This window comes from Mobula hypostoma, chromosome 1 (genome assembly GCF_963921235.1).
Source record: "Mobula hypostoma chromosome 1, sMobHyp1.1, whole genome shotgun sequence".
In the NCBI taxonomy this organism is placed as follows: Eukaryota; Metazoa; Chordata; class Chondrichthyes; order Myliobatiformes; family Myliobatidae; genus Mobula; species Mobula hypostoma.
Window position 1 is genome coordinate 139399739 of NC_086097.1, and position 27267 is coordinate 139427005.

Here is a 27267-nt window from a genome sequence, read left to right on the forward strand (position 1 = left end):
GTGGGATGGACGGTACTGAGGGAGTGTCACACTGCGGGATGGATCGGTACTGAGGGAGTGTCACACTGTGGGATGGAGAGTACTGAGGGAGTGTCACACTGCGGGATGGACAGTACTGAGGGAGTGTCACACTGTGGGATGGACGGTACTGAGGGAGTGTCAGACTGTGGGATGGACGGTACTGAGGGAGTGTCACACTGTGGGATGGACGGTACTGAGGGAGTGTCACACTGCGGGATGGACAGTACTGAGGGAGTGTCACACTGCGGGATGGACGGTACTGAGGGAGTGTCACACTGCGGGATGGACGGTACTGAGGGAGTGTCACACTGCGGGATGGACGGTACTGAGGGAGTGTCACACTGCGGGATGGACGGTACTGAGGGAGTGTCACACTGCGGGATGGACGGTACTGAGGGAGTGTCACACTGCGGGATGGACGGTACTGAGGGAGTGTCACACTGCGGGATGGACGGTACTGAGGGAGTGTCACACTGCGGGATGGACGGTACTGATGGAGTGTCACACTGCGGGATGGACGGTACTGAGGGAGTGTCACACTGCGGGATGGACGGTACTGAGGGAGTGTCACACTGCGGGATGGACAGTACTGAGGGAGTGTCACACTGCGGGATGGACGGTACTGAGTAGAGTGTCACACTGCGGGATGGAGAGTACTGAGGGAGTGTCACACTGCGGGATGGACAGTACTGAGGGAGTGTCACACTGCGGGATGGACGGTACTGAGGGAGTGTCAGACTGTGGGATGGTCGGTACTGAGGGAGTGTCACACTGTGGGATGGCCGGTACTGAGGGAGTGTCAGACTGCGGGATGGTCGGTACTGAGGGAGTGTCACACTGCGGGATGGACGGTACTGAGGGAGTGTCACACTGCGGGATGGACGGTACTGAGTGAGTGTCACACTGCGGGATGGACGTTACTGATGGAGTGTCACACTGCGGTATGGAGAGTACTGAGTGAGTGTCACACTGCGGGATGGACGGTACTGATGGAGTGTCACACTGCGGTATGGAGAGTACTGAGGGAGTGTCACACTGCGGGATGGACGGTACTGAGGGAGAGTCACACTGCGGGATGGACAGTACTGAGGGAGTGTCACACTGCGGGATGGAGAGTACTGAGGGAGTGTCACACTGCGGGATGGACGGTACTGAGGGAGTGTCACACTGCGGGATGGACGGTACTGAGGGAGAGTCACACTGCGGGATGGACAGTACTGAGGGAGTGTCACACTGCGGGATGGAGAGTACTGAGGGAGTGTCACACTGCGGGATGGACGGTACTGAGGGAGTGTCACACTGCGGGATGGACAGTACTGAGGGAGTGTCACACTGCGGGATGGACGGTACTGAGTGAGTGTCACACTGCGGGATGGACGGTACTGAGGGAGTGTCACACTGCGGGATGGACGGTACTGAGGGAGTGTCACACTGCGGGATGGACGGTACTGAGGGATTGTCACACTGCGGGATGGAGAGTACTGAGGGAGTGTCACACTGCGGGATGGACGGTACTGAGGGAGTGTCACACTGCGGGATGGACAGTACTGAGGGCGTGTCACACTGCGGGATGGACGGTACTGAGTGAGTGTCACACTGCGGGATGGACGGTACTGAGGGAGTGTCACACTGCGGGATGGACGGTACTGAGGGAGTGTCACACTGCGGGATGGACGGTACTGATGGAGTGTCACACTGCGGGATGGTCGGTACTGAGGGAGTGTCACACTGTGGGATGGACAATACTGATGGAGTGTCACATTGTGGGATAGACGGTACTGAGGGAGTGTCACACTGCGGGATGGTCGGTACTGAGGGAGTGTCACACTGTGGGATGGAGAGTACAGAGGGAGTGTCACACTGCGGGATGGACAGTACTGAGGGAGTGTTAGACTGTGGGATGGTTGGTACTGAGGGAGTGTCAGACTGTGGGATGGATGGTACTGAGGGAGTGTCAGACTGTGGGATGGTCGGTACTGAGAGATTGTCACACTATAGGATGGAGAGTACTCAGGGAGTGTCACACTGCGGGATGGACGGTACTGAGTGAGTGTCACACTTCGGGATGGACGGTACTGAGGGAGTGTCACACTGCGGGATGGACGGTAATGAGGGAGTGTCACACTGCGGGATGGACGGTACTGAGGGAGTGTCACACTGCGGGATGGACGGTACTGAGGGAGTGTCACACTGCGGGATGGACGGTACTGATGGAGTGTCACACTGCGGGATGGTCGGTACTGAGGGAGTGTCACACTGTGGGATGGACAGTACTGATGGAGTGTCACACTGTGGGATAGACGGTACTGAGGGAGTGTCACACTGCGGGATGGTCGGTACTGAGGGAGTGTCACACGTGTCACACTGTGGGATGGAGAGTACAGAGTGAGTGTCACACTGCGGGATGGACAGTACTGAGGGAGTGTCAGACTGTGGGATGGTTGGTACTGAGGGAGTGTCAGACTGTGGGATGGATGGTACTGAGGGAGTGTCAGACTGTGGGATGGTCGGTACTGAGAGATTGTCACACTATAGGATGGAGAGTACTCAGGGAGTGTCACACTGCGGGATGGACAGTACAGAGGGAGTGTCACACTGCGGGATGGACGGTACTGAGGGAGTGTCAGACTGTGGGATGGTCGGTACTGAGGGAGTGTCACACTGTGGGATGGACGGTACTGAGGGAGTGTCAGACTGCGGGATGGTCGGTACTGAGGGAGTGTCACACTGCGGGATGGACGGTACTGAGGGAGTGTCACACTGCGGGACGGAGGGTACTGAGGGATTGTCACACTGCGGGATGGAGAGTACTGAGGGAGTGTCACACTGCGGGATGGACGGTACTGAGGGAGTGTCACACTGCGGGATGGACGGTACTGAGGGAGTGTCACACTGCGGGATGGACGGTACTGATGGAGTGTCACACTGCGGGATGGTCGGTACTGAGGGAGTGTCACACTGTGGGATGGACAATACTGATGGAGTGTCACATTCTGGGATAGACGGTACTGAGGGAGTGTCACACTGCGGGATGGTCGGTACTGAGGGAGTGTCACACTGTGGGATGGAGAGTACAGAGGGAGTGTCACACTGCGGGATGGACAGTACTGAGGGAGTGTTAGACTGTGGGATGGTTGGTACTGAGGGAGTGTCAGACTGTGGGATGGATGGTACTGAGGGAGTGTCAGACTGTGGGATGGTCGGTACTGAGAGATTGTCACACTATAGGATGGAGAGTACTCAGGGAGTGTCACACTGCGGGATGGACGGTACTGAGTGAGTGTCACACTGCGGGATGGACGGTACTGAGGGAGTGTCACACTGCGGGATGGACGGTAATGAGGGAGTGTCACACTGCGGGATGGACGGTACTGAGGGAGTGTCACACTGCGGGATGGACGGTACTGAGGGAGTGTCACACTGCGGGATGGACGGTACTGATGGAGTGTCAGACTGCGGGATGGTCGGTACTGAGGGAGTGTCACACTGTGGGATGGACAGTACTGATGGAGTGTCACACTGCGGGATGGACGGTACTGAGGGAGTGTCAGACTGTGGGATGGTCGGTACTGAGGGAGTGTCACACTGCGGGATGGACAGTACTGAGGGAGTGTCACACTGCGGGATGGACGGTACTGAGTAGGTGTCACACTGCGGGATGGACGGTACTGAGGGAGTGTCACACTGCGGGATGGACGGTAATGAGGGAGTGTCACACTGCGGGATGGACGGTACTGAGGGAGTGTCAGACTGTGGGATGGTCGGTACTGAGAGATTGTCACACTATAGGATGGAGAGTACTCAGGGAGTGTCACACTGCGGGATGGACAGTACAGAGGGAGTGTCACACTGCGGGATGGACGGTACTGAGGGAGTGTCAGACTGTGGGATGGTCGGTACTGAGGGAGTGTCACACTGTGGGATGGACGGTACTGAGGGAGTGTCAGACTGCGGGATGGTCGGTACTGAGGGAGTGTCACACTGCGGGATGGACGGTACTGAGGGAGTGTCACACTGCGGGATGGACGGTACTGAGTGAGTGTCACACTGCGGGATGGACGTTACTGATGGAGTGTCACACTGCGGTATGGAGAGTACTGAGTGAGTGTCACACTGCGGGATGGACGGTACTGATGGAGTGTCACACTGCGGTATGGAGAGTACTGAGGGAGTGTCACACTGCGGGATGGACGGTACTGAGGGAGAGTCACACTGCGGGATGGACAGTACTGAGGGAGTGTCACACTGCGGGATGGAGAGTACTGAGGGAGTGTCACACTGCGGGATGGACGGTACTGAGGGAGTGTCACACTGCGGGATGGACGGTACTGAGGGAGTGTCACACTGTGGGATGGACAGTACTGAGGGAGTGTCACACTGTGGGATGGACAGTACTGAGGGAGTGTCAGACTGTGGGATGGACGGTACTGAGGGAGTGTCACACTGTGGGATGGACGGTACTGAGGGAGTGTCACACTGTGGGATGGACGGTACTGAGGGAGTGTCACACTGTGGGATGGACAGTACTGAGGGAGTGTCACACTGTGGGATGGACAGTACTGAGGGAGTGTCACACTGTGGGATGGACAGTACTGAGGGAGTGTCACACTGTGGGATGGACAGTACTGAGGGAGTGTCACACTGTGGGATGGACAGTACTGAGGGAGTGTCACACTGTGGGATGGACAGTACTGAGGGAGTGTCACACTGTGGGATGGACAGTACTGAGGGAGTGTCACACTGTGGGATGGACAGTACTGAGGGAGTGTCACACTGTGGGATGGACAGTACTGAGGGAGTGTCAGACTGTGGGATGGACAGTACTGAGGGAGTGTCAGACTGTGGGATGGACAGTACTGAGGGAGTGTCACACTGTGGGATGGACAGTACTGAGGGAGTGTCACACTGTGGGATGGACAGTACTGAGGGAGTGTCACACTGTGGGATGGACGGTACTGAGGGAGTGTCACACTGTGGGATGGACGGTACTGAGGGAGTGTCACACTGTGGGATGGACGGTACTGAGGGAGTGTCACACTGTGGGATGGACGGTATGGAGGGAGTGTCACACTGTGGGATGGACAGTACTGAGGGAGTGTCACACTGTGGGATGGACAGTACTGAGGGAGTGTCACACTGTGGGATGGACGGTACTGAGGGAGTGTCACACTGTGGGATGGACAGTACTGAGGGGGTGTCACACTGTGGGATGGACAGTACTGAGCGAGTGTCACACTGTGGGATGGACAGTACTGAGGGAGTGTCACACTGTGGGATGGACAGTACTGAGGGAGTGTCACACTGTGGGATGGACAGTACTGAGGGAGTGTCACACTGTGGGATGGACAGTACTGAGGGAGTGTCACACTGTGGGATGGACGGTACTGAGACTGTGTCACACTGTGGGATGGACAGTACTGAGGCAGAGTCACACTGTTTGATGAACAGTACTGAGGGAGTGTCACACTGTGGGATGGACAGTACTGAGGGAGTGTCACACTGTGGGATGGACAGTACTGAGGGAGTGTCACACTGTGGGATGGACAGTACTGAGGGGGTGTCACACTGTGGGATGGACGGTACTGAGGGAGTGTCACATTGTGGGATGGACAGTACTGAGGGAGTGTCACACTGTGGGATGGACAGTACTGAGGGAGTGTCACACTGTGGGATGGACAGTACTGAGGGAGTGTCACACTGTGGGATGGACGGTACTGAGGGAGTGTCACACTGTGGGATGGACGGTACTGAGGGAGTGTCACACTGTGGGATGGACGGTACTGAGGGAGTGTCACACTGTGGGATGGACAGTACTGAGGGAGTGTCACACTGTGGGATGGACAGTACTGAGGGAGTGTCACACTGTGGGATGGACAGTACTGAGGGAGTGTCACACTGTGGGATGGACAGTACTGAGGGAGTGTCACACTGTTGGATGGACAGTACTGAGGGAGTGTCACACTGTGGGATGGACAGTACTGAGGGAGTGTCACACTGTGGGATGGACGGTACTGAGGGAGTGTCACACTGTGGGATGGACAGTACTGAGGGAGTGTCACACTGTGGGATGGACAGTACTGAGGGAGTGTCACACTGTGGGATGGACGGTACTGAGGGAGTGTCACACTGTGGGATGGACGGTACTGAGGGAGTGTCACACTGTGGGATGGACGGTACTGAGGGAGTGTCACACTGTGGGATGGACAGTACTGAGGGAGTGTCACACTGTGGGATGGACAGTACTGAGGGAGTGTCACACTGTGGGATGGACAGTACTGAGGGAGTGTCACACTGTGGGATGGACAGTACTGAGAGAGTGTCACACTGTGGGATGGACAGTACTGAGGGAGTGTCACACTGTGGGATGGACAGTACTGAGGGAGTGTCACACTGTGGGATGGACAGTACTGAGGGAGTGTCACACTGTGGGATGGACAGTACTGAGGGAGTGTCACACTGTGGGATGGACAGTACTGAGGGAGTGTCAGACTGTGGGATGGACAGTACTGAGGGAGTGTCACACTGTGGGATGGACGGTACTGAGGGAGTGTCAGACTGTGGGATGGACGGTACTGAGGGAGTGTCACACTATTGGATGGACAGTACTGAGGGAGTGTCAGACTGCGGGAGAGACAGTACTGAGGGAGTGTCACACTGTGGGATGGACGGTACTGAGGGAGTGTCACACTGTGGGATGGACGGTACTGAGGGAGTGTCACACTGTGGGATGGACGGTACTGAGGGAGTGTCACACTGTGGGATGGACAGTACTGAGGGAGTGTCACACTGTGGGATGGACGTTACTGAGGGAGTGTCACACTGTGGGATGGACGGTACTGAGTGAGTGTCACACTGTGGGATGGACGGTACTGAGGGAGTGTCACACTGTGGGATGGAGAGTACTGAGGGAGTGTCACACTGTGGGATGGACAGTACTGAGCGAGTGTCACACTGTGGGATGGACAGTACTGAGTATGTGTCACACTGTGGGATGGAGAGTACTGAGGGAGTGTCACACTGTGGGATGGACGGTACTGAGGGAGTGTCACACTGTGGGATGGACGGTACTGAGGGAGTGTCACACTGTGGGATGGACGGTACTGAGGGAGTGTCACACTGTGGGATGGACGGTACTGAGTGAGTGTCACACCGTGGGATGGACGGTACCGAGGCAGTATCGCACTATGGGATCGTCGGTACTGAGGGAGTGTCACACTGTGGGATGGACAGTACTGAGGGAGTGTCAGACTGTGGGATGGTTGGTACTGAGGGAGTGTCAGACTGTGGGATGGATGGTACTGAGGGAGTGTCAGACTGTGGGATGGTCGGTACTGAGAGATTGTCACACTATAGGATGGAGAGTACTCAGGGAGTGTCACACTGCGGGATGGACAGTACAGAGGGAGTGTCACACTGCGGGATGGACGGTACTGAGGGAGTGTCAGACTGTGGGATGGTCGGTACTGAGGGAGTGTCACACTGTGGGATGGACGGTACTGAGGGAGTGTCAGACTGCGGGATGGTCGGTACTGAGGGAGTGTCACACTGCAGGATGGACGGTACTGAGGGAGTGTTACACTGCGGGATGGACGGTACTGAGTGAGTGTCACACTGCGGGAAGGACGGTACTGATGGAGTGTCACACTGCGGGATGGACGGTACTGAGGGAGTGTCACACTGCGGGATGGTCGGTACTGAGGGAGTGTCACACTGCGGGACGGAGGGTACTGAGGGAGTGTCACACTGCGGGATGGAGAGTACTGAGGGAGTGTCACACTGCGGGACGGAGAGTACGGACGGAGTGTCACACTGCGGGATGGACGGTACTGAGGGAGTGTCACACTGCGGGATGGACGGTACTGAGTGAGTGTCACACTGCGGGATGGACGGTACTGAGGGAGTGTCACACTGGGGGGTGGAGAGTACTGAGGGAGTGTCACACTGCGGGATGGACGTTACTAAGGGAGTGTCACACTGCGGGATGTACGGTACTGAGTGAGAGTCACACTGCGAAATGGACGGTACTGAGGGAGTGTCACACTGGGGGATGGAGAGTACTGAGGGAGTGTCACACTATGGGATGGAGAGTACTGAGGGAGTGTCACACTGTGGAACGGAGAGTACTGAGGGAGTGTCACACTGCGGGATGGACGGTACTGAGGGAGTGTCACACTGCGGGATGGACGGTACTGAGGGAGTGTCACACCGCGGGATGGACGGTACTGAGGGAGTGTCACACCGTGGGATGGACGGTACTGAGTGAGTGTCACACCGTGGGATGGACGGTACTGAGGCAGTATCGCACTATGGGATGGACGGTACTGAGGGAGTATCACACCGTGGGATGGACGGTACTGAGGGAGTGTCACACTGAGGGATGGACAGTACTGAGGGAGTGTCACAGTGTGGGATGGACAGTAGTGAGGGAGTGTCGCACTATGGGATGGACGGTAGTGAGGGAGTATCACACCGTGGGATGGACGGTACTGAGGGAGTGTCACACTGTGGAATGGACGGTACTGAGGGAGTGTCACACTGAGGGATGGACGGTACTGAGGGAGTGTCACACCGTGGGATGGACAGTACTGAGGGAGTGTCACACCGTGGAATGGACGGTACTGAGGGAGTGTCACACTGAGGGACGGACGGTACTGAGGGAGTGTCACACCGTGGGATGGACAGTACTGAGGGAGTGTCACACTGAGGGATGGACAGTACTGAGGGAGTGTCACACTGAGGGATGGACAGTACTGAAGAGGGTCACAGTGTGGGATGGACAGTACTGAGGGAGTGTCGCACTATGGGATGGACGGTAGTGAGGGAGTATCACACCGTGGGATGGACAGTACTGAGGGAGTGTCACACTGAGGGATGGACAGTACTGAGGGAGTGTCACACTGAGGGATGGACAGTACTGAAGAGTGTCACAGTGTGGGATGGACAGTACTGAGGGAGTGTCGCACTATGGGATGGACGGTAGTGAGGGAGTATCACACCGTGGGATGGACAGTACTGAGGGAGTGTCACACTGAGGAATGGACAGTACTGAGGGAGTGTCACAGTGTGGGATGGACGGTAATGAGGGAGTGTTGCACTGTGGGATGGACGGTAGTGAGGGAGTGTCACACTGAGGGATGGACAGTACTGAGGGAGTGTCACTGGGAGGAGCTTGATTCTGCTTGTTCCAATGTTTCAATACAAGAAGATGTTCACTTGTACTGAGACCTTGGAGTGCGGCTGTGGCTCCTGGGTTACATCAACCTCTACCCCACCCCACTCCCAACCCTCCACCTCCTTCCACCCCTCACCCTCCACCTCCCCTCCCCACATTTACAACCTTTAACCCCACCTTTCAATCTGCAGGCACAGCCAGGGTGAGAGTGAGCAGAGAACGATCGGGAACGTGTCAATGGGCGGGCGGACTCTGTACCTGACGGAGGGGCTGAGATACAGGCACCTGGGCACAGTGCTGCCCCTCCCTGGGACTGTGCTGGAGCCTCGGGCTGAGGTGGGGCTGCTGACTCGGAACGTGGTGGTGAGTGGCTCCAACAACGTGGAGTGGAACGACCGCATCGAGCGGTGTCCGGACGGGTTTGACACTGGTACGGAGGGAGTCCCAACATGGGGGGATGTCATCTTGCTGGGCAGCATGGTAGTGGGTGAGGGTGTGTCCACACATCACACCCCCTGAGCCCATGGGGGGAGAAATCTGAACGTTAGTTCCCATCCCCCCATTGCAAAGCCTCCCCCAACCTACCTGACCCAATCCAGCCTGCCCACACCAAATCCCACAGACACACATGCACGCACGCACACACACACACACACACACACACACACCCGCACACAAGCACACGCGCGCACACTCTCTCTCTCACTTGCACACACACTCTCCCACCACTCTAAGGCCCACCTCTCTCTCTGCAGGTGAGTTTACCACCCAGACCTGCTTCCAGGGGCGGCTGGGAGAGGAAATTGGAAGCGATGAGTATGGAGGCTGCATCATGTTCCACTCCCCACATCCTGACCAGGGGCTGGCGCAGGGCCGGATAGAATACGTTGAGGTAATTCACCCTAATCTCCCCACCTCTCCTGTCCACATCAACCCATTGTATCATATCTCAACCTCCACTCCCAGCCTACTCCACCCTCACCCTATCCTACCTCCTCCTCCTCATCCGTCCTCGCCCTATCCTACCCCACCCAACTCACCCCACGCTATCCCACCCTTCCCTCCATCCCCTAATTTACCCTACACTATCTCTCCTCACCCTCCTTCCCTGTCCTCACAGTCAATCGTGTCCACACCATCCAACACCAACCCTGCCTCGTTCAGTCACCAATCCCCCATTCCAAACTGGAAAAACTGGTTATCTGAGATTTTTGAATCATACACGTAACAGAACTTTCCCCCTTCCCCTCCCCTCCATCTCTACCCTTCTGTCCCCTCCCCAGGTGTACCATGCTGGACAGGCCTTCCGCGTGGGCTGTTATCCCGTCCACTGGCACCTGTTGGGGGACCTGTCCTTCGGCTCGTACATGCGAGGCTGCTCGATCCACCAGACCTTTAACCGCACCGTCACCATCCATGGCACGCACCGGCTGCTGGTGGAGGACACTGTGGCCTTCAACGTGAAGGGAGGGGCATTCTTCCTGGACGATGGAGTGGAGCGGGACAACGTGCTGCGCCACAACTTGGCCGTGTGGGTGCGCCAGAGCACCAGCCTGCTGAACGACGACCTCACCCCAGCCGCCTTCTGGGTGACCCACCCCAGCAACACCCTGCAGGGCAACACCGCGGTGGGTGGCACCCACTTCGGCTTCTGGTACCGGCTGCTAGAGCACCCAGATGGGGCCTCGTGGGACCAGAACCTGTGCCCGCGTAGCCTCCCCCTCGGGCTTTTCCTCAACAACTCGGTCCATTCCCAGGGCTGGTACGGTCTCTGGATATTCCCGGCCTATCACCCGAACAGGGAGGGCAGGTGCTCGGGCGGGAACTCCCAGCCGGCAGCCTTTTACTCCCTCACTGTCTGGAACTGCAGGAAGGGGGCCCAGTGGACGGAGGCAGGGGCCCTCCAGTTCCACAACTTCCTGCTGGTCAACAACGAGGAGGTGGGGGTGGACATCCGCCGGGTGCTGAGGGCCCATGTCGGTGGTTGGGGCCTGGCTGCAGGGGCCCTGCTCAGCAACCTCACTGTGGTGGGTCATGCCCGGGGTCTGGACCCCCGGCTCTGCACACGCACTGGCCTGCTCCTGCCCCTGGACGAGGGGCTGACCGTGGATGGGCTCCACTTGGTGAACTTTGACCAGCCTGGCTGCGCGGCTCTGGGGCTGGCATCTATCACTGGGAGCTGCAGAAAGGGCTGCGGGGGCTGGAGTGTCAGGTTCAATCGAGTCCACTACTCCAATGTCTCCAACAAGGCCGCCTTCCACTTGGAGCATGAGATTGTGCTGCACGACACCGATGGCTCCCTTGCAGGTGAGAAGAGAGGTGGAACTGGGTGTTGGGGAGGGGAAGGGACTGGTTCTAACCGGCAGGATGGTGACCCTGCGGAGAAGGTGGTGGGATTGGGTGACGGGTTACCCAGGATGAGGAAAAGGGCGGTGGGGGTTCCCATTGGGAGGAAGAGGTTGGGTGGGTGATGAGCGGAGTGGACGGGAGGGTGGGGTTCGAACAGTGGGAGGTGTTTGGAAACTGAGTGGCAGAGGGCGTCAGAACTGGGAGATGGGAAGAGGGAGATGGGAGGGTTACTGGAAGGAAAGGTGGTGGGTGAAGGAAAGGGAGGTCAGTGAGACCAGGGAGAAGTGACGAGGGGAGCTCAACGACATGGGGGCAAGGAGTGGGAGGTAAATGGGGACCCGTAGAGAAGATGGTTGGAAAAGGGAACAGGGTGGGTGGTGCGGAAAAGGGGCAGGGAGATGGGAGGGCACGTGAACTCGAGAATGCCTCGGGGTGGGGGGAGGTTTGAAATGACTGTAGTTATCTACTCACTGCAACTGATGTTGGAAGAACATACAGAAACCATGTTGAGTGGGGGGTGGGCACCAAGATAATGTCCCTGCCTTGTAGGTCTATCAAGCTACCCCATATGCTCCATCACTGGACTTTACCTCAACCCCTCCTACTGGGAGTAATTCTCACATCCCCATTCACTGGGGAATATTGCCCCTGAATGTTACTGGTGACGGCGGGAGGGACAGGGCCGAGGGAATACCGCACAGCGGGATGCGTTAACTATAACTAGGGCTACTTTTGCAGGTGGTGCTGGGTACAAGGTGGTTCCTTACAGTCGGTTATTGGACCCTGCACGGTGCCAGCAGTCAGAAGAATGGAGCCAGCAATTCCCGGGTGTTGTGTGCGACTCCACTGTCAGCTTTCATCATGTCTCTATTCACAGCCCCTCTCCATCTGACCTGTGGGGGCGTCAGCTCATCCTGTCCAACGCTTACGGTACGCCCCCTCCCACTCTCTCCCTTTCACCCCCTCCTCCACCAACACATCAGTTACTCTCAGGTGAAGAGCAGTGTGCTCAGGCGGCTTTGAGTGGAGCGGTCTGGTGTTTAGGCACTTCCCCAGGGTGAGAGCATGAGGAATCTTCGTGGCTGCAGCTGCCGGAGAAGATGGCCTAGATAGGATTATAATTATCGTGTGGACTTGTCCCCTGACCAGTTCTGTTGAACGTGGCTCAGAGCCCTATGCAAACTGAGCAGAATGAGGAATCAGAAATAGAGCAGCTGAAATAAAAACACAAACTCTCAGCAGCTGGAGAGAGGGAGGGAGATAGGAAGATAGAGAGAGAGTGTCCGAGTATCAGGTTCACACACGTGTGTCAACACTGAAAAAGAACAAGGAGCCCTACAGCACAGTACAGGACCTTAGATCCACAATGTTGCACTGACCTTTAAACCTAAAATCAATCTAACCCTTCCCTCCACCATGGCCCTCCATTTTTCTATCATCCATGTGCCTATAAAAGATTCTCTCAAGTCCCCCTATTGTATCTCTCTTTACACCACAGCTGGCAGGAATCCCATGTGCTCACCACTCTCTGTGTGAGAAAACCAAAACTTACCTCCAGCATCCCCCTATACTTTCCAATCTCCTTAGAAGTATGCCCCCCTGATATGAGCCATTTCCACCCTCTCTGGCTTCCACTCGATCCACGCCTCTTATCATCTCGTGCACCCCTATCAAGTCGTCTCTTGGCCTCCTTTTCTCAAAAGAATGAGATGCAGGTTGTTTTTTAGTAAGAGAGAGGATGGGAGAGGATTGTGGTAGGATGAGTGGAAGAGGCTCTACGAGGGCCGTTCCCAGCATGTTAACCTCCCCAGTCGGTGGAATGAGTACTGGTGGCGTGATGGGACCTGCCAGCAGACTAGAGTCTCTGATTGGATAAGGAAAGGTGAGACTCACAGGCATCATCCTTCTCCATCTAGCTCCTTGCGTGGAAAGCACAACCTTCCAAGCCGGTGGCCTCCTGCTAAAGCCTGCAGAGTATACAACTGGTGAACACAACAAGGTTTTGGGAAATTTGCTTGGGAAGATACCCTAACTTTGATGAGTGTGTATCTTTATAGAATTGTTTTATTCTGAATGTCACAAATTTCTGATGCTCCTTCCTCTTCCATCAGAAACACGATTAGGGTTTTATCACCACCTCGTATCTCACAGTTGCTTATATTGGAAATTGCTTTGAAAGGTGTTTCATACTCGGGCACTATATGAGCTGTTGCCAATGAGCACACTGCTGGAAGGATCAGTAGGTCAGGCAGCGTCTGTAAAGGAAAGGGGACAGTTGATAGACCAGGTTTAGACATTTTATCTGCATTGAAAGATAGAGGGAAGTAGCCAGTTTAAGGAGGTGAGAGAGAGCTGGCATGTGAGCTGACAAGGCAGGATGGGCAGCTGTAGGAAGGAGGAGTGACAGAGGTTGCAAGGTGAGAGGTGAAGGGGGAAGAAACTGGGTGATGGGAAGCTGGGGTGAGTGTAGGAGGAACTGGGTGAATCAAGAGGAGAGAGAAAAGTGATGGAGTGGTAGCAGTTTACCTGAAAAATGGAGAATTTAGTGAATCAGTATCATCTTTATTATCACCTGACATCAGTCATGAAATGTGTTGTTTTGCAGCAGAATACGGAGCAAGACATAAATTTTGCTATAAATTAGAAAAATATGTAAAGAGTGCAAAAGACAAATGAGGAGGTAGTGTTCATGGGCTGATCAGAAATCTGATGACGGAGGGGAGGAAACTTTCTAAAAAGCTCGGCATGGACCTTCAGGCTCCCGTACCATCTCCCTGCTGGTAGTAACATGAAGGCAAGTCCCAGACGGTGGGGTCTTTAATGATGGATGCCACCTGCTCTTGAGGATCTCCTCGATGTCGTTCTGTTGTAGACTTCTCCTCCACTGGTCAGGGTTGTCCATGGATACTCCATCCCAGCTGTCCACATGATATGCTGTTGCCCATGTAGCAGCTCCCCCTCTCCAAGCAGCTGATGAATCCAAAGAAACAGCAGACACTGATGCAGTTTGGCACCAGTGGCATTGCAGGAGTTGCCAGTCAGCGTTGAACTCAGTGTAAGACTGTCTTCAGCTCCAGATTTTTCCTGAGGGTTTGCACCCGAAGCCTTCCCCATGAGCGGGTATAGCTGCAAGGTAGCAGAGGACAGGGATCAGAGATTTCCTTCTCTTGGATGAGCTGCCAACTACGGACAATAAGCCCCATCTGCCCGTAGCAACTGGTTTTAAGGTGCCAGTCACCCACTTTTGCCCCTTCTCCTCTCCGTAGAAACGGTTCTGCCGGGCTTAGTAGCTAAGCCACACGTGAAGGCCAGGAGCCAGTTGACAGAGGCGATTTGAGACACACACCATCAGGAGCATTTAATTGATCACAGGAGCTTATTCACACTACCTCCCCTGGCTACAATAGCCTTAAGGAACCATGTTGTACACTGCCCAGGTAGAATATCCTCTAGTTACTGAAAGCCATCACAAAGTGAGGCTTCTAAATTGCTGCTTTACGGAACATTGTAGCTGGAGAAGAAGTTGTCAGTGGAAGAGAGGAAGATTCAACTGTTTTGCATGGTTAAACCAAAATGATAGCCTGACATGTTTTGATGTGTGTTCACACAGGAAGCAGCAGTCTCTCCTTTTGGTATGAAAGGCTAAACCATGGACCAGGCTGGATGGCCCTCATACCTAACAATCAGACTGTTAATTGGCACTTCAAGGACGTGGATCACATCACGGAGATCTCCTACAGGGCCACCTTTTATCATTTCATGGTACTGGCAGGACGTTGTAAGAGACGTGGTGTAAATGGGACACGTTGCCTTGGTTCGGGTTCAGGCCTAGGCTCAAGCAGGACAAAGAGGTGGGGAGGGTGCAGGGAGACTAGGGGTTGGCTTGGTCAACAAGGTCAGGGCTTCACGTCCCGCTCCAGGGATTGGAGCATAGAGCTGACACTGACCCTCAGCCTGGAGCTGAGGGAATGAGGTAGAATAGGATGGGATGGGACCTGGGTCACCAGCCAGCAAGTATGGCCCGGGACTGATGGGAAGGAGTCAGAAGTTGTGGCAGGAGCTTGAGAAGGACAGATAGGTCCAGACTGATATCGTTTTGGTTCCTTCCAGGAACACTCTGTTGTGGCTGAACTTATTTCCTGAGTTACCATGCTATCTGTGTGGAGTCTGCATGTTCTCCCCATGACTACGTCAGTTTTCCCCAGGTGCTCCGGGTTCCTCCCACCTCCCAAAGACACACGGGTTGCTAGGTTAATTGCCCCTCATGTGTGGCTCCGTGGCAGGGGGTAATTGTTGGGAATGTGGAGAGAATAACATGAGAGTTTTGTAAATGAGTTATTGGTCGGCATGGACTTGATGGGCCAAAGGGTCTGTTTCTGTGTTACCTTCTGACAGAATGGGTCAGAGAAGTTTTGGAAACTTGATCACAGGAGAAGTCAGTGGAGGACAGAGGGAGGGGAGAAGAGGAGAAACAGTACTTCCCAGTAGTCGAGAGCTCGGCTGATGCAGCACCAGGGAAACGTTCCAGCACTCCAAGGACTTCCATTTCCAAGTGCATCAAGACATCACTTCCTGCAACTGAGGAACCCAAAAACAGGCTCCTTATCCCAGTCCCCAGCCATCATCCTCAGCATGGTCCCTCCCCTCTGGGCAAGGGGAAATAGTAGAAACTAGATCATATGGGAGGGCAGGTCACTTGTCCAGTCCCAGGTGGGAGGCCAGGTCACGTGACCAGTCCCGGGCGGGAGGCTGGGTCACGTGACCAGTCCCCAGTGGGAGGCCCGGTCACGTGACCAGTCCCCAGTGGGAGAGCAGTCACATGTCCAGTCCTGGGTAAGGAGACTGGTCACATATTCTGGCCACACTAAGCTTCGCCCGTGGTGTTTTACAGGACAGTGACCATGTTGTAATATCCCACAACCTGACACAACACACCGACCATGTCCAGGTGACAGATCTACAACGGACCGCCTCCCTCCAACCCCTGGGGTGGGCCCACAACCAGAATGGTGACTGGTACTTTGACGCAGGCAACAGGACCTTGTACTACCTGGGTAAGTAAGTCGGCATGGTTACACGTGCTCCAGGCTTCCACTGGCCTGGGGGCTCAATGGGACTGGAGAAGGCTGCCGAGACAGAGGGCTGGAGTGGATGACACAGAGCACCTCAGTTTTGGGATAAAGAATGGGTTAATCCTGGGATGGAGGGTGGGAGTGAAGGCAACACCCCCACCCCCGTGTAATGGTGGGGGTTGATTGTGGATGAGCCACAGGTTGAAAGGTGAAGGTGGTGGATGGAAGTGACTCCCAGGTTGACGGGTGGGGGGTGGATGCAGCAGGAGTGACTCCCAGGGGAGGGGCGACCCAATTCAAGCATTAGGGTTTGATTTCCTTTTCCTAAATCCACGCTGACTCAGATCCTGCCACCATTCTCTGTTTGCAGCATTCAAACTGAACTGGAGCATTTCCCCACGACAGAGGTCAGGCTAACTCAGCAATAATTCCCTTTTTAAAACATTAGGGTTACATTAGCTATCTTCCAATCCACTGGAACTCATCCCAGATCCAAAGAATGTTGGAAAGTGACCAGCACTCTTTCCGGGATTGTCTTCCTACACTTCCTGGGATGCGGACTGCCCGGCCCTGGGATTTATTTTTCAATCCATTACTCTCCCTAACAGCTCTTCCTACTAATACTGATTTCACTCAGCTCCTTCATCTTACTGTCATTCCTGGGAGGTTACTGTGACCTTTCTGATGACTGAGTGAACCATTTGTTCAATTGTCTGTCAATCACTTTCTTCCCCATCCAAAGGTCCCCCCCCCCCGTGGTTGACATTAATTTTTCCTCAGTAATCTTTTCACATATCTACAGAAGGGTTTACAATCAGTTTTAATGATCCCTGCCACTGTGTTCTATTACTCTGTTGGCCCTCTGCTGAGTTCTGAAATATCCTCCATTCAGTGCTTTAGCAGGCCAATGTAATCCAACTCTATCCTAATGTCTCCTTGGTAACCACAGTCGAGACACCCATCTGTTTAACTTTTGTGGCAGAACGGAGAGATCAGTTCATTCATTACCTCACTGAGAAGTCTGCAGTCCTGGTGAAGGTCTCCCACAGGGCTGTTAAGGAGGGTTTACACCCAGGGATTATGAAGGATTGCTGATGTAATTCTGTCAGGGTGCTAGATCTGGGGGATCTGCAGGAAAAGTGTTCCTTTACACTTTGTCCTTCTGGTTTGGCAGGTACTGTCAGAGTAGTTTGCCGAGTAACAGCATTGTGCCTTGTAGTTGGTGCACACCGTGTGCTGGTCGTGGAGGGAGTGAGTGTTCAAGAGGGTGGCTGGGGTGCAGAGCGAGTGGGCTGCTTTGTCCCGGTTGGCATTGAAAGAGCTTAAGCAAGTGGAGCCTGTTCCATAAGACATAGGAGCAGAATTAGGCCATTCAGCCCATTGGGTCTCCGCCATTCCATCATGGCTGATTTACTATGCCACTCAACCCCATTCTCCTGCCTTCTCCCTGTAACCTTTGACACCCTTACTAATCAAAAACCCATCAACTTCCACTTCAGATATACCCTATGACAGCCTCCACAGCCGTTTGTAGCAATGAATTCCACAAATTCACCTCCCTCTGGCTAAAGAAATTCCTCCTCACCTCTGTTCCAAAGAGACAGTCTTGTACTCTGAGAGTGTGTCCTCCATTCCAAGTCTCCCCTCCTATAGGAAACATCCCCTCTATGTCCACTTTGTCTAGGCCTTTCAATATTTATCTCCATCATACTCCTGACTGGTGGAGAGACCTGGGGTGTTGGCAGACAAGTGATTCCCAGTCAGTGACCTGCTCTAGGCATAGTGTATGTGTCTGAGTTTCAGATCACTGATAGCCCCTCCTCTATTTTGGAACTGTATCCTGGCCTGATACTGTATCAGGAGAGGAAGTTTGCTGCTCACCCACCTATACAGTGGCTCGTTGTTGCCACCTCGGGAACATTAGTGGTACTGCAACTAAAAGTTGATTCCGTTTGAAAGCAGCACACACAAAATGCTGGAGGAACTCAGCAGGCCAGGCAGCATCTATGGAAAAGAGTACAGTTGACGTTTCGAGCCGAGACCCTTCATCAGGACTGGAGAGAAAAGGAAAGCACCAGTCATTAGATGTCACTCTGCATGGAAACCAGCCCTTCAGCCCAACTTATCCATGCGACCAAGATTCCCATTTACTCCCGTTTAGCCAATATCCCTCGAAGCCTTTTCTATCCTCGTACCTGTCCAAGTATCTTTTAAAAGTTGTTAATATACCTGCCTCAACCACTTCCACATACTGACCACTCTCTGAGTGGAAAAAGTTTGGCAGTCAAGTAATTTTACATCTCCTCCCTCACAACTTAAATCTGTGCTCTCTACTTCTTGATTCTGCCCCCCCCCCCCAAGTCCTGGACAACAGTCTTTACCTTCCTCCTATCTATGCCCTTCAAAATTTTATGTAGCTTGAAAAGATCACCCTTCATTCTCCTGAAAAAAAACTCCCAACCTGCCCAACCTCTCTCCATAACTCAGTCTCGAGTCCCAGCCACATCCTCCTCCTCTATCTCCTCTGCACGCCTTTCAGCTTAGAAACAGCTTTGCTTAATGGGAAGAAAATGTATACTTCAGCATTTACAAATGAGTTTTATTTCTGATTTTGTTTTATTCCTCTTGGCCATCGTCAAGCTAGAACGCAGCAGCTATTAACAGAATTTACTGTTCCAGTTTCAGGGAAAGGTGCCCCTCATTATCCAAGTCTGGACCCGACCATGGTCGATGTAAACGTTCACCTCCGTGTCTTCCGCTGCTTTTACCAGAACTGCTCGTCTCCTCCCCAGTCTACTCTGCCGCCCTTCGTCAGCTCAGCTTCCCAATACAGGTAACAGCGGTTCACCTACAGGAGTGGCACGTGTGGACTGGCCCATTTCACCTCATGCTGGCTATATGTTCAGTATAGGGGAGGCCCTTCAGCTGCTTTAGTTTGTGCTGGCCCACATCAAACCCGTCCCCCAATTAACATCTCCCTGTAACCTGTTCTCTCAGCATTCCAGCCAACTCCCCCAATATTCTCCCCCTCACCTACACACTGGGGGCACTAGGTTAACCCACCAGTCCCACACAACTGTGTGATACGGAAGCCCACTTGGTCACAGGGAGGACGTGCATACTCCACACAGTCAGGTCACTGGAGCTGTGAGAGAGGATCTGAACCTGCTCATCCGTATGGAAAGTTTCATGAAGAAGCAGGAGCCGACCCTTTGAGTCTGTCTCCAGATCCTTTGTGGAGAGATCTCTCAGCCTCCCTACCCTCCTGGGGCTGGAGCATTTCTAAGGTTCAACACGCCCTGAGTGAAGGATCTGATCTTCATCTTTGTCATAAGATTAGAAGACATAGGAGCAGGATTAGGCCATTTGACCCATCAAGTTAAATAGGTACCGAGGGGATGTCAGGGGTAAGTGGTGAGTGCGTGGAATGCACTGCTGGCGATGGTGGTGGAGGCGGATACAATAGGGTCTTTTAAGGGCCTCTTAGATAGGTACATGGAGCTTAGAAATATAGAGGGCTATGAGCTAGGGAAATTCTAGGCAGCCTCTAGAGTAGGTTACATGGTTGGCACAACATTGTGGGCCGAAGGGCCTGTAATGTGCTTTAAATTTCTATGTTCTGTGAGTCAGCTACACCATTCCATTATGGCTGATTTATTATCCCTTCCAACCCAATTCTCTCCATAACCTTTGATGCTCTTACTAATCCAAAACCCATCAACCTCCGCTTTAAATATACCCAATGACTTGGCCTCCAGAGCCACCAGTAGCAATGAATTCCACAGATTCACTACCCACTGGCTAAAGGAATTCTTCCTCATCTATGATCTAAAGAGACATCTTTCTACTCTGTGGCTGTAGCCTCTGTTCCAAGACTCCTCCACTATGGGAAACATCCTCTCCACATCTAAAACCAACACAAATCAATACCACAAAGACACAGGCCCTTTCACCCATCACTCTGTGCCAAATCAAACTAGTCTCATGGTCTACATCCCTCCATTCCCTACCTGTCACGTGCCTGTCTCAGTGACTCTGAGATGTTACTGTTGTCTCTACTTCCACCATCTCCCCTGACAGCCTGTTCCACTCTCTGTGCAAAAGCAAAAGTTCGAGGTACATTTGTTATCTAAGTATGTATACAGTATACAACTTGAGATACGTCCTCTTGCAGGCAGTCACAATACAAAGAAACACAATATAACCTATCTAAAATAAGCAAACACACACATACCACCAGACACTAAATGTGATAAAAAAAAGAACACATTGTGCACACAGGTAACACATAGAGTATGAACCGCAGGGTCCCCGAAAGGGAGTGCACAGAACCAGTGGCAGTTCAGCATTGACGCGTGAAAACCTCGCAGGGTGGTGAACAGAACAGTGGTTCATCTTTCACCCGCTGACTTGACACCTTGATCAAACTGCACAAATAGCAAAAGCAAATGAAACAAAAACACAATGAGCATGAACTGCAGAATCACAGAAGTGAGTCCACAGCTGCAGAGCCCGTTAGGCGCTGAGGGGAGTGAAACCCGTCCAGGAACCCGATGTCTGCAGGGTAACAACGGCTCCCAAACCTGGCGGCACGCGACCCAAGATACCTGTAACTCCTGCCTAATGGTAGTAGGGAGAAGAGGGAAGGACACCGGTAAATGCAGGCAGAAGGCACTGAATACCTCTTCATTTTCTGCTTTCATCCTTGATGATTTTAATCTTGCACGACACTTTAATCAGCGCAGAGTAATGGCGCTAACCACAAGTTCGTCTACCAAAGTTCAAAGTACATTTATTATCAAAGTATGTATGCAATATACAACCCTGAGATTTGTCTTCCTGCAGGCAGTCACAAAACAAAGAAACACCATGGAACCCGTTCAAAGGAAACGTCAAACACCCAAAACACCTTAAGAAAAAGAACAAATCATGCAAGCGTCAAGAAATAAGCGAAAAACACAAGACTATTACATTTCAAATCACAGAGCCATTGAAACTGTCTGAGTGTTTGGTTTAGTTCAGTTCATTTCAATTTATCGTGTGTCATTCATTGACTGCAGGGTGCAGAGCCAATCTGCCCTGATCAAAATAGCAACAAATAAAAGGGGTAACCAGAGACCAGAAACACATATAACATGAACTGCAGTGTCCAGTCCACAAACCATGTGGATACATCGATTAAACCTTGTCCAAGACCCAAGACTCCAGCAGTATCAAGTGAGAGGGAGAGAGAGAGACCAGTCAAACGCAGGCAGGCTGAGCTGAACACCCACTCACCGTCTGCTCTCATGCTCCTTGATTTTAATCTTGTTCAACGCTTTAATCGGCGAGATCAGCAAGAAATGGAGTCTGTCATGGGCTCGCACACTCCGCTCGAAACCTCACCACACTCCCTCAGAGACAGCGAAGCACCAGATCAGTCAAACGGCCCGAAAGTACGCCATCAAAATGTGAGTCACAGGTTCCAGTAGGAGAAGAATCATATTTGGAAGAAGAAGTAAAAGAAGAAATGGAAAAGGAGGGTCCGTTAACTATCTGAAGGGTCACCTTTGCCTGCTGATGATATCTCCTGCCATCAAGCCTTGACACAAACTCCACCCCTGGTAATGTCCACCCTGACCAGACCTGCACTCTTGAGAGTCCAGTTCGCCAAATCCCCCGGGAGATCACAAAAGCACCAGATTGTTTAGTCAGTTCAAGTGAACATCCTTAAAAGGGAAATTATAGGCTGCAGACTGCAGTGATTGCAGTTCAAAAGAAGTATATATTTAACAGATTCTAGTAACTTTGTGAGATGTCTGAAAAATGTCACCGTTGGTCACTGACACCATCTTGTCTCGTGAATCTCCTTTAAGTTTCTGCCTCTCACACAGTCACAGGAAGAATATGCAAATAGCTGCCTGGGGCAGCATCCTTCCCATTTTAGACCCTAAAAATAATTTTCCAAACTCCAGAGAATACAGTCCCAGCCTCATGTGGAAAGGGTGGGTTTTCCATGTGGAAAATCTACCAGTCTTACACGAGGAGACGAAAATTCTCTTCATCCTGACGGGGCCTCATCAAGGCCCAGGAGAAACCTCTGCTCTTCTCCTCAGAATTAAGGCAACATACCACCTGCATTTGTAACCACTCAGTGCCCCTCTGTACAGGCACAACCATGTCCCTTTGGACATCAGCTCTGCCCAACTAGGCACCATTTCTTGTTAGCCGTCACACAGAACTCAAGGTGCACAACAACAGGGGGTATTTGGCCTGACCTTACTCTGCCAGCTCTTTTAGAATTTCTAATAGGTCCTAACCAATGCATGAGTTTTTCTACCTCCCCTGTGGTCTGGCTCCTGCCCGCCAGCCCACCCACCCTTCCCCATAACTATGGATCTCTCCCTCACTCTCCCAACCCTCTAGCTCCCCCATGTCCTTTCACCCTCCCCCCACACCTCCTTCCCACCCACTATTCCCACCTTTCTCCAGTCCACCCCTCCCAAACCCCCCAGTTGTTCTCTGTACACTACTCGTCCTTGTGCTTCTGATTCCCTTTGACCCTCGCTATGGTAAAGGCATCCACCAATCATCCTGAGAATCCACTCCATGGCTCCCTTGGTTGTAAGTGAATCGTTCCTTCTGCATCTGAAATCGACCTTCCTGGCACTCTCAATTACCTACCTGACCTCTCATTTACCTCTTGTGTATATCACTGACTCCCAAAATTTCTCCTTTGCAGTCTGTGGTCGAACAACTCCTTCTGGGAATCCTCTCCGGAAAACAACTTCACAGTTCCCAGAGAAGGTGACAGTGTGGTCATAGCCCAAGGTACGATCCAAGCTGGTCAAAGCGATTTCCCGCGATGGAGCTCACTGGCAATGGCCTTCTAATGTCAGAATCTTCATGGTTTAAGGAGGCATTAACACTATCATTAGCACACACATCTGAGAGACTGTTTGAGGATAGTAAGATCAGATCAGATGTAGGCTCTGTGTAAAGGATGATGTAGGTTTTGAAAAATTTATTCTCATAGCACCAAGGAGAAATGCAGCAGGGAAACACGTGCTGTGGCCCAACTGTATCAACCAGGGTGCCCATCTAAGCTGGTGGCATTTGCCCGTGTTTGGCCAGAAGCCCTCTGATCCTTTCCCATCCATTATCTTATCCAAGAAGGTGTGAAAAGTTATGTGCCTCCTTGTTTTTGTTATATAATATAATTTTTATTGAGTTTTCAAAAAGAATACATGAAAAGATAAAATCTACCCTCCCCCCTCCCCTTAACCTTCCCCCCCTCCATATATAGTCCTACCTAAAAGAAAGAAGAGAAAAAAAAGAAGAGCGGCCTGGGTATTGGAAGGTTTCCACATGCTCCATGGGATTCAAAATAAATTTGGTATAATTATTCGTTACTTTCCCCAAGGGACCAAGACCTTTATCGGAGCACTTAAATATGCCATCCTATCTTTTGTAAATAAGGGCGCCAAATATTCAAAAATGTTACATATTTATCTCTTAAATTATAAGTAATTTTTTCGAGTGGAATAGAACTAGCCATTTCATTATTCCAACGATCCATACTTAAATACGAATCAGATTTCCAAGTAACTGCTATAGCCTTCTTAGCTACTGCCAATGCAATTTTTATAAATTCTTTCTGATATTTATTCAATTTAAGTTTTGGCTTTATCCCTTCAATATCACTTAATAGAAATAATACAGGGTTATGTGGAAGCTGAGTTCCAGTAATTTGTTCCAGTAAGAGTCTTAAATTTATCCAAAAGGGTTGAATTTTAAAACAAGACCAAGTAGAATGTAAAAAAGTACCAATTTCTTGATTACACCAAAAGCAAAAGGTTGTCCATTATCACCTGCTTTATTTGTACTGGCGATAGAGCCATTAGCAGAACTAATCAGAATTGATCCAGGTATTACAGGTTTTAGAGTTAATCAGGAGGAATATAAAATTAATCTTTTTGCCGATGATGTTTTGATTTACTTAACAGATCCACAACATTCGTTACATAAATTATCTTCTAGATTGGATAAATATGGGAAGGTATCAGGTTATAAAATAAATTGGGTTAAAAGTGAAATTTTACCTCTTACTAAAGGAGACTATAGTCAATGTCGATTAGTAACCCAATTTAGATGGCCGGTAAATGGTATAAAGTATTTAGGTATAAGACTTGATAATGATGTAAAGAATTTATATAAATTTAATTATTTACCACTATTGAAAAAAATTCAAGAAGATTTTGACAAATGGATGATACTACCAATAACATTAGTAGGTAGAGTCAATGTTGTAAAAATGAATATATTTCCTAGATGTGCCTTCTTGTTAAGGCAAGTTGGTGAATTTCAGCTTATTCAGAGGCCCCCCTTTGGTATTGACCACGGATGTTGCATCCCAGCTGTCTGCGTGAAGCACAAGCCAGTACTCGTGCAGGGCCAGTGCGACATGGAGAGCAAGCTGTTGCCCACGCCGCAAGAGCTCCCTCTCTCTACGCAACTGATGAATTCAAAGGAACGGCAGAGACGGATATAGTTTGGCACCAGTGGCATCACAGGAGTTGCCAGTCAGCGTTGAACTCAACATAAGACTGCCTTAAGGGCTCCAGCTGAGGATTTTTCCTCCATTCCTCATCAGTGGGTTTAGCCACAAGGCAGTGGAGGTTTGATGTCAGAGTTTTCCCTCTCCCAGATGAGCTGCCAACCACAACTGACAAGCCCCACTTGCTCGAAGCAACTGGTTTGAAGGCACCAATAACCCGCCGTTGCCCCTTCTCCTGTCAATAGGAATGGTTCCACTGGATTTGGAAGCTAAGCCACACATGAAGGTAGGAGCTGTACTTGGGTGCCAAAGGCTATTTGAGATGCACGATATTGGGAGCATTTAATAAGTAGAGGGAGCTTATCCCCACTACCCCCTCTGGCTATGACAACCTTAAGGAACCTGGCAGCTGATAGTTCTTCTGTAAATGCATTCTTGTTGTAGGGGTCTGGCTTCTGGTCGACATAAAGATTCCACCGCTCTTCAAACTTACCATCTATGGCACTTTGGAAGTTCAGGACGAGAATACAACATCGGACCACAATTCCTCACCCTACATGAGCATTGTCCTCAATGCTACCTACATCTCAGTCCAGGTAACACGACACTTAGGGAGCTGGCCGAGGTTGACTGGTCTGAGGCTGACTGTTGTCTTGGGCACTCAGGGTTAGAAGCAGTAAACAGGCCAGCTGTTCCTGCTGAAGCCGGGCACCCAAGGGCGTCTAAGAAATTGAATGTGTGGGTGGTAAGATCTGCACAATGGTCACAATGGGAAGGAGAGTGGGGTCAGATAGGGATGGAGCGGGACACTGGGGTCAGATAGGGATGGAGCGGGACACTGGGGTCAGATAGGGATGGAGCGGGTTACTGGGGTCAGATAGGGATGGAATGGGACAGTGAGGTCAGATAGGGATGGAGTGGGATACTGGGGTCAGATAGGGATGGAATGGGACAGTGAGGTCAGATAGGGATGGAGTGGGATACTGAGGTCAGATAGGGATGGAGCGGGATACTGGGGTCAGATAGGGATGGAGTGGGATACTGGGGTCAGATAGGGATGGAGTGGGACAGTGGGGTCAGATAGGGATGGAATGGGACACTGGGGTCAGATAGGGATGGAATGAGACACTGGGGTTAGATAAGGATGGAGTGGGACAGTGAGGTTAGACACAGAGAGTGAAGTGAGAGTGGTGTCAGATAGGGATGGAGCAGGAGAGTGGGGTCGGACAGGGAGAGAGTGAGGGGAGAGTTGGGTTGGACAGGGGGAGAGTGGGGTTGGACAGGGAGGGAGTAAGAGGAGAGTGGGGTCAGACAGGGAGAGAGTGACAGGAGAGTGGATACAGACGGAGAGAGTGAGGGGATAGTTAGGTTAGACGGGGGAGAGTGGGGTTGGACAGGGAGGGAGTAAGGGGAGAGTGGGTACAGACAGGGAGGGGAGAGTGGGGTTGGACAGGGAGGGAGGAGGGTGCTGTTTGTGCAGCTAGAATGCAGATTGCTCTCCGGCCTTGCTCTGGTGCTCTGACTGAGGTGTGTAATTGGGTGTTGTTGGCAGGGAGGCAGGCTCATCGCAGGAACGCCGGAGAAACCGTTCAGAGGAGAGCTCCTGATCGTTCTGCGAGGAGACCATCTGACCCCGGACTGGCCGTTATCGGATGGCCCTAACCAGGGGGCCAAGGTGCTGGGTGAGTGGGTCAGTGAGAGCACCGAGTGAAACATAGTCCCGGTGCTGTGCATCCTCTTGCCACCTCGCTCTGTCACAGCTCGTACAGAGAACAGGAACACGACCACGACATCCCTCAACCCCTCAAGGCTGCTTCTTCACAGCTGACCCTCCACCTGTCATCAGAATTATGGAGTTCCCACAGAGTTCACTGTGGGGGCAACATGGTAGTGAGATAATCAGCAGATTGCTATCGTGGTGCCGCGGACCTGGGTTCAGCTCCCTCCACTGTCTGTCGAGAGTTTCTTCTCCCAGTGCCTTTGGGTTGTCCACTTTCCTCCCAAATTGCAAAGGTGTGAATTGGTCACGTGGGTGTGCTTGGGCAGTGTGGACTTGTTGGGGCAGCTGGAGGGGCTGGATCCCTAAACAAATACATCAATCTCTGAGATGGGCAATC

The 27267-nt window shown here is 52.1% G+C and overlaps 1 protein-coding gene across 1 annotated transcript in view; it reads left to right on the forward strand.

The window, feature by feature from the left end:
• The window catches only part of LOC134344349 (fibrocystin-L-like), a 231377-nt gene that overhangs the window by 162985 nt on the left and 41125 nt on the right, over positions 1-27267 (forward strand). Inside the window, 10 exon segments of the mRNA XM_063044033.1 lie at positions 9385-9623; positions 9949-10085; positions 10477-11500; positions 12281-12472; positions 15153-15304; positions 16434-16596; positions 19294-19447; positions 23336-23424; positions 25595-25746; positions 26703-26832. Coding sequence (XP_062900103.1) covers positions 9385-9623; positions 9949-10085; positions 10477-11500; positions 12281-12472; positions 15153-15304; positions 16434-16596; positions 19294-19447; positions 23336-23424; positions 25595-25746; positions 26703-26832 — 2432 coding nt within the window.